Raw genomic sequence first — 10,624 nt, 5'->3', positions numbered from 1 at the left:
CAAGATGATACAATTGTTGTTGGGCCAGGAGTGGGCGGGGCTTAGCACAAACTGACACCTGGGTCTGGTTGACCGTCGAGCAAAGGTTCATCTGGACCGAGATAATAACGACGGAGACAACGAGACCCGTTTTGAGCTCCAGCTCAGAACCAACTAGGTCACCCATGTTTTTCATCATATTTTTTTTTACCGCAGGCTGACAAGTCGAGCCCGCACAGGCCCGGCGCTTGTTTAGATCGAATACTGTAGATTCCAGAACTTTCTTCCCCTCGGGTGTCGACTGAACCCGCAGGAGGTCTGCCAACATCACACATGTCAAGTTGGGTCATCATGATTCCAGTATGGCCTCAAGGTTTTAGGCCCGAGATCAAGTGCGTGTCACATTTTTAGAACGTGTGTCTGATGCTCGAGAATGTGTGTGTGTGTTTGTGTGTGCAGGGGTGTATAGAAACAGCCAAATGTGAGCTGTGTATCCTTTGTTTTGTGTTCTCATATACATATATATATAGAGAGAGAGTCTACTGTATATATGCAAGAAAATATGAATACACTTCATGACAGTTTTTCTCTACGTCTTTGTATCAATAATAAACATGACTGTGCCATTTTTTTTTACCCCCCCAAGTTCTCGGACAATACTACAAATATATCCTTGTTACTATAGTATCTATAATCTATACAGTTTACATATATACAGTATCCATCTCCAGAGGGATTAATACAATCTAATTTTGCTGGTTTAATTTTTGGAAAATCATATTTTATGTCTGATCATAGTTTCAAAGGTTTATAGTTCAATAATGCATTTATAATAAAATAATTATATTATTTACAATTAACATGCAAATATTTAGAGTTTGTGCATTGTTTGTGTTGCAATGAAACCTCTGGCCAATAGATGGCAGCAGTCATTACGTCCTCCGCAGCATAATGAACATTGAAATCCTGAAAGAGCCTGGTGGTGACTGAGGACGAGAGGATACAGTGGACTCCAGCACATATTTTAAAGATGATGTCTGGGGATATTTCGGCTTCAAAACAAATGAAAGCAGTTACGACTTTGTCAAGAGTCATGTGGTCTGTAAATACTTCAACACCAGAGTCAAGTACTCGACAATACTACACATATATATATGTTACTGCAGTATCACTATATATCATATCGTTGACCCTGTATCGTGATAAGTATTGTGTCAACAGGTTTTGCCAACACACAGCCCTAGTATATAAAGTGTATATATAGCACAAGTCACGGGTCAATAGCCCCTCAGGAGGCGCTCTAGCAGGAAACAAAGGCAGAGAAAGAAGAAAAAAGGACAATATTTAGTTTTGAAAAGTCAATCTTCGTCATCATGCACAAATCCTCGTGATGAAAAACAAAGAGAGAATAAATGCATTATGATGCGGCTCGAAATACTTGGCTGTGGAAGGAGCCGCTGCACTTAAGTCTGGAAAGCTACGGCAGCGTAAAGAGTTCACTCGATTAAATTATACGACAAAAGCTTTTTTGAGGACATAAAAGCAGATGTTCAAAACGTGACTGGTTATTTACACAGCAGTGTTAAAAGGAGTCTTCGGAAATATTGATGATTCTGACTGTGTCAATATCACATGTAACAGAGTTATGTCATGAGACAGGTGTGGCCTATACCTTGAGAGTTGTGTACCCGTGTGTTGCTAAAGATCACCTGATGCTCACGAGTTCTTGATCGTCGAAGGTGAGAAGATTCAAACATGCCAATCACGAGAACAAGACAGCGAGATTCAAAGGTCATTGAAGGTCATGGTTTGAAGGAAACGTGACTTTAGAAGATGTTGTGATAATGAAAATGTTTTCTCCACAAGAATTCCATCACAAGTTACACCTGACGGAAGTTTCAGGTCTCAGGACACAAAACACCAGAGTCGGTGTTACCCCAGCGGGAGTGTGTGTGTGTGTGTGTGTGTGCGTGTGCGTGTGCGTGTTCGTGTGTGTGAGCAGGATCTGCTTTCAGGCCAAGCGGAGAAACACAAAGAGGTGTCGAGCCTAAAAGTAAACAACGAATTCTTTCGGACTCAACGGGGAAACTGGACGAGTCGTGTGAGCGCGAAACACTCGAGTCAGTTCGACCAGTAAGCTTCTAATGCCGACTTGATCTCGGATCATCCATCATAGAAGAATGACAATAATACTGGCGGCTCAGAGTGACTCTGCAGATTGTGGCGCAGTGACTCAGCGTCCGGTTGTGTAACACCGGGGCGGATTATGGCGGCAAAGGTTGGAACGATTTCGACTCAAACTCCAGAGATTCGAGTCACTGTGGCAACTCACGGCGTCATCGGCTGTAGCTCCCCTGGTGGTCAAACTCTGCCGTTGCCGGTTGTTGTATCTCAAACATCCGATTAACACAGGGGAGTCACAGGGACTCGGACACATATGTGGGACTCATTAAGTAGACAAAACCATGAGTGGTGCTGCCAATGTAGGACCCATGAACCTGACTCATGGGTTAATGCAGATACAGAACTAAGGAGAGAGAGAAAAATAGCGCCCCCTGCTGTGACTCAATGGCCTTAAAGTCTCTCTTTCTCACACACACACAGATATATCTACACTCACACTTTTGACCCCACGACCCTATGAGCAGCCTTGCGACAACACACACACACACATGCACACGCACACACACACTCAGCAGAGTGAACTTGATGACCTCAGTTTAAACAAAAGAAAGAAAAGTTGATTCAGAGGAAAGATTTAACAAACTCAAAGAGGAGAAGTAAGGAAACAAGAAAAGAGACAAGAGAGGGAACATGATGGACAGGATGTGAAGGAGAGAAGTGAAGGAACATGAGCAAGGGAACAAAAAGAAGGCAATAGAGGGAACATCAGAGAGGGCAAAATGAAGGAGACCAATGAGAGAACATAAAGGAAGGAACATAGCATAGACAATTAAGGAAACATGATAGAGACAAGTGAGGGAACATTTAAAAAAAAAAGTGAAGGGTCAAAAAAGTAGGAAGTGAGAAAACATAAAGTAGAGAAGTGAATGAACATGAGAAAAGTGAGGGAACATGAAGGAAATTATTGAGGGACCATGAAGGAGAGAAGTAAGAAAACAAAAAGGAGGGATGTGAGGGGACATGAAGGAAAGGAGTAAGGTAGCATGAATGAGATAATTCAGGAATATTAAAGGAGAGAAGTGAGTGAACATGAGGGAAAGAAGAGGGGGAACATTAGGGAAAGAAGAGTGGGGATATAAGGAGGCGAAGAGAGGGAACATGAAGTAGATACTTGAGGGAGAGAAGAGAGGGAATATGTAGAAAAGAGAGAGAACATGAAGGTGATTAAGGGAACATAAGGAAGGAAACATGAAGGAGAGAAGTGAGGGAACATGAAGGAGATCTTTGAGGGAACATAAGGAAGGGAACATGGAGGAGAGAAGAGAACGAAGGAGAGGGAACATGAAGAAGATAAAGGGAACATGGAGGAGAGAAGTGAGGGAACATGAAGGAGATCTTTGAGGGAACATGGAGGAGAGAAGTGAGGGAAAATGAAGGTCATCATTGTCACCTGGATGTTTACAAACAATGGAGGTTTTCCGGTCACAGAACTTTACGTCATAAAGTCGTAAAAAAAATCTTTTATCTTCTGCGGTCATGTGACTTGTCGGGTCACCTCCTGCTTCCTTCTCTGGAAAATTCCAGTAAGAACATTAAAGATGTGGCGCAGGAAAACACACATTTGTGTTGACCTTCCTACATGTGTGTGTTTGTGTGTGTGTGTGGGTCAAGTTGTGCTTCTCTTACTGATAATCATGTGGAAAATGTTTGTTTCTCAAATCTCACACTGAGTCGTGCTAAAGAAAATATTAACAATGACAATTATCTGAGCATGTCTGTGAGTGTGTGCGCTTGTGGCTGCTATGTTTTGCATGTGTGTGTGTGTGTGTGGGGGGGTGCTGTGTTTTGCATGTGTGTGTGTGCGTGCAGGGTTGAGTGTGTTCACATGCCTCTAAGTTTGGTCGTCTTCATGCAAGTCTGGTTATGTTTGTGTTTTCATTCCAGCTCACAACTGTTTATGTATCATGTTTTAAAATGATCCCTGGTGTGTGTGTGTGCGCGCGCGTGTGCGTGTGTCCTCCCTGAGTTCATCGATTGTTGAGGAAACACAGTAGTGTGTGTCTTTGCATGTTTGTGTGTCTCATGTTCCAACTAATGCCAACACCTGCTCAGGAGGATTTTCAGATCCGTCAGAGGAACCACTTGAACGACCTTGACGTCTCGTTCTTCCAGCGCAGCGAGTTCTGGTTCTGGAGTCTCGTGACAACTGGACCGCTTATGCAGCGACAGAGCGAAGTTGCATCAGATGCAGTGGCGGATGTTTAGGGCTGAGACGCCCCCTGCTGGTCAAAACACGGCATTGCCGTTTCATAATTGGTTTATGACGTAATAAATGTCATCTGGCTTGTTGTAGCGACGCCTTGTGGCGGGAAGATGGTGGTTGGTTTTTAGGACTGAGTCGGTTCTAGTTTACGAGTGACTTTTATTTTATTCACTTTTCCGTGTTTTAACAAACATTTCATTATTCCCTTTCTGACTCACACACGGGTCAGACATCAGCAGGTTCTGATCAGCTGCTTATTTATTAACCGATCACGGGCGGATCAGAACCCGCCCAGATCAAGCTTCAGTGCAGCGTTGCCATGGCAACAACAAGAGTGACCTCACAATCTTGGTCCAAAGTTGGGCTCAAGTTCTGGACCCGGTTAAGGTTTCAGGTGGTTCTGATAGAAAAAGAAGCTTCCAGAAGATCCATCAACAATAATTAGTTTAGTCTTCACGGGTCAGTACCATAAGTCAAGACCCGGTTCGGAGGGTTCTGCTCTACCCGGGTCCTCTGAGCAGCAGGTAGACGGCGGAGACGGTCAGTGCCGCGACCGTTGAGGTGATGATACCGTTGATGATTGTGTTCTGTCGGATCCCCTCCCCTAAGAAGTCCTGGGTTTCTTCCAGCCTCTTCAGAAGGACTTCGGACTCCAACAACCCACTACTTTCTGGGCGGTCCAAAGTTCTAGGCAAGAACTCAGGCTTCGGTGTCGTCTCCAGGACTTTCCTCACCTGCGACAGCTCGCTCTCGACCCGGCCCAGTCCCTGCTCCAGCTGACCCACCTGAGGCATGAGGGACGCCAACAGGGCCTCGGCCCGCTTGCTGCCCGAACTCAGTTCCTTGTAGACGGAGGCGGGGGACACGGGCGATGCTGCGGCGGGCGCACTGTTGTCGACACCGACCCGCTCCTGCAGAGCGACCCGCATGCTGTCAATGATGGTTCTGAGCTCGTCCTGCTGGGACCGGTGGTTCCCGGCCTGGACTCTGAGGGCCTCCTGTAGACTTTCCGGGCCTTTCTGGGCCTCCAACAGCAGCGTCTTCAGCTCCTGAAACCAGATACAGTGGGACTCGGTCCAGAACTGGACAAGACAATCAGGATCGTTCTCTCACCTGCAGACGGACTCGGTTGATGTACGTGGACCCCATGACTCCAATCAGTGCCCCGAGTACCGACCCAATAACGGACCAGTTCTTGGTCCTCTCGGCCCGAGTCCGCTCCTTCTCGTGGCTCTCGCGCACGCCGGCCGAGAACAGAGCGAACTTCTCTCGCTCCGACCCCTCGGCGTTCTCGTACGCCGTCCGGAACCGCCGCTCCTCCTGCCGACACACGGACACACCTGTGAGCTCAGGAGCCGCCATTTTTATTTCAGAGAACCAGCACACGTGGACCCGGAGGTTCAGAACCGTCACAGGTGGACAAACCTGCAGCAGTTTGTGTTCCATAGTCGCCAGCTCCAAATAGTGAGCCTCTTCTCTGGAGACCCGGTCCAGTCGGTCCCGCACCTCTTTCAGCCGCACCTGCAGGGCCTCCAGGCTCAGGTGAGCCTCTCGGACCATCCCTCTGGCCACCATGAAGGCCGACTCCGCCTGCGGGGACAGCGAGTCAGAACCGGGGATCGGGCACCTGGAGCGCCTCTCTGACCACTGACCTCCGTGACCTTGCTCTGAGCGTGTCGGACCTCGTTGAGACCCACAAACTCCTCATACCTCGCCCACCAGCTGTTTACAGAGGCTGTGGCCATCTGCAGTGACCTTTGACCCCACTGTCGCCCAAACGCGCCCACATGCTGGAGAGAGACAGAAGTTTGGAAGGTTATCATCAGAAGATTGAATTGTTACATTTCAAATGATGCAAATTGGAATATTTTATTGAAATGTAGTTGTTTTTTAAACATTTAAATATATTTTGGAATAATTTAATTGAACAATTCCTATATTGAAACTTTGCTTTTATTTAAATAACTAAGTGATAAAATGTAATACTTTCAAAATCAATGTATTTTCTTTTACACTTATATTTTGTTATTCAAATTCAAATAATAAAAAAAAAAAACTAAATTAAATTATTTTTTAATTCATAGCCTTTTTAACTCAATATAAAAATATTTTACTTTGAAAATATTTTAAATATTTAGAAGAAATGTATTATTTTTTTCTATTACTTAAAAAAAAAATAAACATCTCAATATACAAATTAATAAATTCAATTGTTGAAAAAATAATAATTCAATGCTAGAAAAAAAGAAAACTTTCAATAAGAAGTCTCAACATTTAAAATGTTAAGTCCAACTTTACAATATTCTGATATATTTGACACATGATGTTGTCAAAGGTTCTGACCTGCAGCCCGACCAGCACCTGCTCCTTCACGAGCTCAGCTCCGCTCCTCTTTCCAGAAGGAGTCGGGCTTGCAGGGGGCTGACTCTGGACGCTGAAGTCCCGCACCAGAACCAGCCTGCCCACGGAACACCCGGGAGGGAAGAGTCCGGGACGACAGCAGAACCCATGAGTCCGGAGGGACACCTGGACGCTCGAGTACCTGAAACACAGACTCACTAAGAAACAACTTTCTCGGGTTCAGCACAGAACTCGACTCTCACCTCATGGAGAAGCAGCTGCGCTTCACAGCAGAAGCACCTAAAGGAGACAAAGTAACTCAGACTTAACTTCAAGTCTGACACCCGTACCTCACTGTAAATGCAGATACTGTGGTAACGGATATATTGAGTTTCATTTAAAGTAAGTAAGTAAGTAAGTAAGTAATATTTATCTATATAGCGCTTTTCCAGACCAGGCTCACAAAGCGCTTAAACAATCAAAACAATATTCAATAAAGTACATACTTTAAAGATCAAGATAATACTGAGAACAACACAGGAGTTCCAGAAAATCAAGGAAAAGCCGGAACAAATAGAAACGTCTTAAGATGTTTCTTAAAGGAGTCAGTAGATCCGTCAAGAGCAAAGAGAGAGAAGATTGTTCCAAAGCTTAGGAGCAACAGCCTGAAAAGATTTCTCTCCTCTGGTCCTGAGCCGTGTGCGTGGAACCATAAGTAGATTCTGATCCACAGACCTCAGAGCCCGAGCTGGGGTGTAAGGCTGGATCAGATCAGTGATGTAAGGAGGAGCCTGACCATGAATAGATCTGAAAGTAAGAACCAGAATTTTAAAGTTGATCCTGAAAGAAACTGGAAGCCAGTGAAGAGTTTTAAGGATCAGAGAAAAGTGAGTTCTTCTACTAGAACGGAACTAAACGGTAGAAACACTTTCGTAAAACAGTCGACACACAATGTGTTAACTTTATTAAAACAGAGGAACTATATTAGTATTTAACAAAAGAAGAAAAACAAGTGAAATCAAGTGAATATTTGAATGTTATTTAAAAATAAAATATGCTGTCGCTTTATTTAAGTGCATCGATATTTTCTCAACATTGTTCTAGAAATACTTGATACATAATTACTGCCAGAATCTTTAACTCCTCAGTTTACTCACACATTAACTTAACTTATGAATAGTATCATTGTGAAATTTTACTGCTTTATCGGAAGAAAAAAAACTGTCAATTTATTTTTCTTTTTATGTTTGTCATTTTTCATTCAAAGACAATCAACTACCGAAATTTTATTTGACAGGTTTTTCAATTCATCGCATTAATACATCGTACAGGCTCGGTGTTATCTTGATCTTTTAAGTATATGTTTTATTGGGTATTGTTTTGATTGTTTAAGTGCTTTGTGACCCTGGTCTGGAAAAGCGTTCTACAGATATAAATTATTATTATTTACACAACAAGACACGTCAGGTGACTTGCTAAAACAAACACCTGTGAATTAAATGAAACATACATGTTTACATCAACATGCTACTGATATTTAAGTATAACAGTCTCTAGTAGAAATGATGTTTAAATGCTTTTAAAGTTTAAACTAACATTTACCTGACAAAATAACCAAGACAGGTGATGTCACCGGCTAAGGTCACGTGTCTTGTCACTCAAAGAACAACACATTTAAACACTTGTATCAGCCTTAAGAGACAAGCTTCAGTCAAACATCACATCCCACATTCTTTTTTAACATTCTTAAACGTTAATGTAAATGTACGCACCTGTTTCTTCTACGTCAACCGTACCATGACCTAAACGTTCTATGATCACGACACACGGCACTTTCTGTCAGCTAACAGTTAGCATCCTAGCATGTCGTGCCTACGTCATTCTATATCCGGGTCAAACGTCAACTGGTCCATGACGGCGCGGACTAGCGATACGGCAGGTTGTGCTAAAGAGCTACTGCAGAATTTATCAATCTTTCCACTGAAATAGTCACATTAACAGTCGGGATTATGTCAGGCAGGGAAGGTAAGAAGATGATATATGGCTGGATTTGTCTAGAATGTTCATGGTTTAAATTTAAAAAACAATATTTCGATAAACGACAAAACAAACGTGGTTGTGCTAGCCGGCTAACAAGTGCGCTGCCTCAGCAAACTCCACTGATATTTATCGTGATTTAATATATACTACTTTTGACTTCACCGAGTAATAAACATTTACCTTTGGAACATCCGTGTCAGACATAACTGGGTCAACTAATCGACAGCGGCCCATACATGTAAGAATAGATTTTGCGAATTAAATTTAGTTTTTATTTCTCTATGATTTCTAACAATAACTCAGTATGACATGTCTTTTTTTTATATCCTAACCTAGTTATTGTTGATCAGTCCAATACATTCAGTTTTGAGCGTTTTTCATGATTATAATGAAGTGAACACATATTGGCAGCTGCATCCTTAATGGAAACATTTTTTCATTTTCACTTCCAACAAATCATGGTGTTTACAGAATGTTTTCGTTGGTTTTGTTAAACCTCCCTTTTTTTTATTGCAGGAGGTAAAAAAAAGCCACTGAAGGCTCCGAAGAAACAGAACAAGGAGATGGATGATGTGAGTAAACATTCAAGTGTGTCTTAAATAATGTGGAAACAAGCAGTGGTGTTCAATTCTACAGTGAGGTTTATATTTTTGTTGAACTTAAAATGTTGTTCTACTTCAAAGATAAAGTGAATTAAACATCTAAATGTTTTAATTTTTACTTTTTTCTTTGCCCTAATTTGGTCAATTAAGTTATTTTGTATAAAACCTTATTTGTGGTCGAGTTATTCAGTGCGTCTTGAACAATCTAATGACTGCCATTATGTATGATTTAGATTCTGACGATATCATTGTAATATTGCGTTTGTGCTTTTGTCACACTTTCTGAAAAGAAACTGACATTTTCGGCGGTGGTTCAACATTACAGTTAAAGGACAAACGCACAACTGAATGTTTCATCTGTATAACATTAAAAACTCTGTCCATGAATGATCAAAATGTAATTATTTGGCTACTCTTGTAGCACTCAAACTAAACTAGTATTTATTTTTTGTGTTTTTTAATGAGACTCGAACAACAACTTATCTTATATAACCTCAAAATCAGTTTCATTTTTAACTCAATAAAAATTCTCCAACTCACTCCACACTTGCTTTACAACACTCTTGTCTCATTCCTTCTCAGTGAACTCATAACTGCATCTGTGTTAGATCATTAACTTGCCAAACCATGTAAACGGAGAAAGGATCCTGGAAGGATTTAATGATGTTAAAATACAGTTTGGCTTGTTAAAGAAATGGTCATCCAAGTGGAAAAATAGGAGGCTGTCATTCTTCCATTCGACCACTAGATGGCCCTCATTGTTATTTCATATAGATAAATGGGTAAAACTTTATTAACCTTGTCAAGTCAGGTCTTTAGTGTCAATGGTCGTACATGAGCGTTGTTGAGCTGCAACCTCGCCTGTGTCTCTCCAGGATGAAATGGCCTTCAAACAGAAGCAGAAGGAGGACCAGAAAGCGTTGGACCAGATGAAGGCCAAAGCTGCAGGAAAAGGACCTCTCGGTGAGACTCTCCTGCTTCGTCATTGGCTCGCATGTTTTTTCAAAATAAAGCGCCTGTGTCACTGAACATCCTGGTGACGTTGTCGTCCCTGCAGCCGGCACCGGCATCAAGAAGTCCGGGAAGAAGTGAGTTCACCTCCTCGTCCCGTACCTGCAGAAGAACCCGTCTGGACCGGAACCATCATGACCCAACGGTCAAGTCTTGTTGTTTTGTTGTGAAGCTTGAGTCAATAAAGTTTTTTTGTAATTACTTCAAAGTCTCTTTGATTTGGATTAAACAAGGCCCAGGACAGATTTAAACTAGTTCAACTTTG

The 10,624-nt window shown here is 42.4% G+C and overlaps 2 protein-coding genes across 2 annotated transcripts; one reads left to right on the top strand and one right to left on the bottom strand.

The window, feature by feature from the left end:
* Window positions 1-4,505: 4,505 nt before the first annotated feature.
* Window positions 4,506-8,566, bottom strand: ccdc51 (coiled-coil domain containing 51). The gene is made up of 7 exons (XM_087800759.1): window positions 8,479-8,566; window positions 6,970-7,006; window positions 6,710-6,908; window positions 6,019-6,156; window positions 5,792-5,956; window positions 5,480-5,686; window positions 4,506-5,415 (listed from the first exon to the last, which is right to left on the bottom strand). Exons 2-7 carry the CDS (start codon window positions 6,972-6,974, stop codon window positions 4,867-4,869), a joined length of 1,263 nt encoding a protein of 420 aa, XP_087656885.1. The 5' UTR covers window positions 6,975-7,006; window positions 8,479-8,566; the 3' UTR covers window positions 4,506-4,866.
* Window positions 8,567-8,610: 44 nt separating this feature from the next.
* tma7 (translation machinery associated 7 homolog) lies at window positions 8,611-10,561 on the top strand. The gene is made up of 4 exons (XM_087800891.1): window positions 8,611-8,731; window positions 9,263-9,318; window positions 10,224-10,311; window positions 10,406-10,561. Exons 1-4 carry the CDS (start codon window positions 8,716-8,718, stop codon window positions 10,438-10,440), a joined length of 195 nt encoding a protein of 64 aa, XP_087657017.1. The 5' UTR covers window positions 8,611-8,715; the 3' UTR covers window positions 10,441-10,561.
* The last annotated feature ends 63 nt before the right edge of the window (window positions 10,562-10,624 follow it).

This window comes from Callionymus lyra, chromosome 10 (genome assembly GCF_982586985.1).
Source record: "Callionymus lyra chromosome 10, fCalLyr1.hap1.1, whole genome shotgun sequence".
Taxonomy (NCBI): Eukaryota; Metazoa; Chordata; class Actinopteri; order Syngnathiformes; family Callionymidae; genus Callionymus; species Callionymus lyra.
Note: the sequence above shows the minus strand (reverse complement) of the source record. Positions and strands in the feature narration are given on the sequence as shown.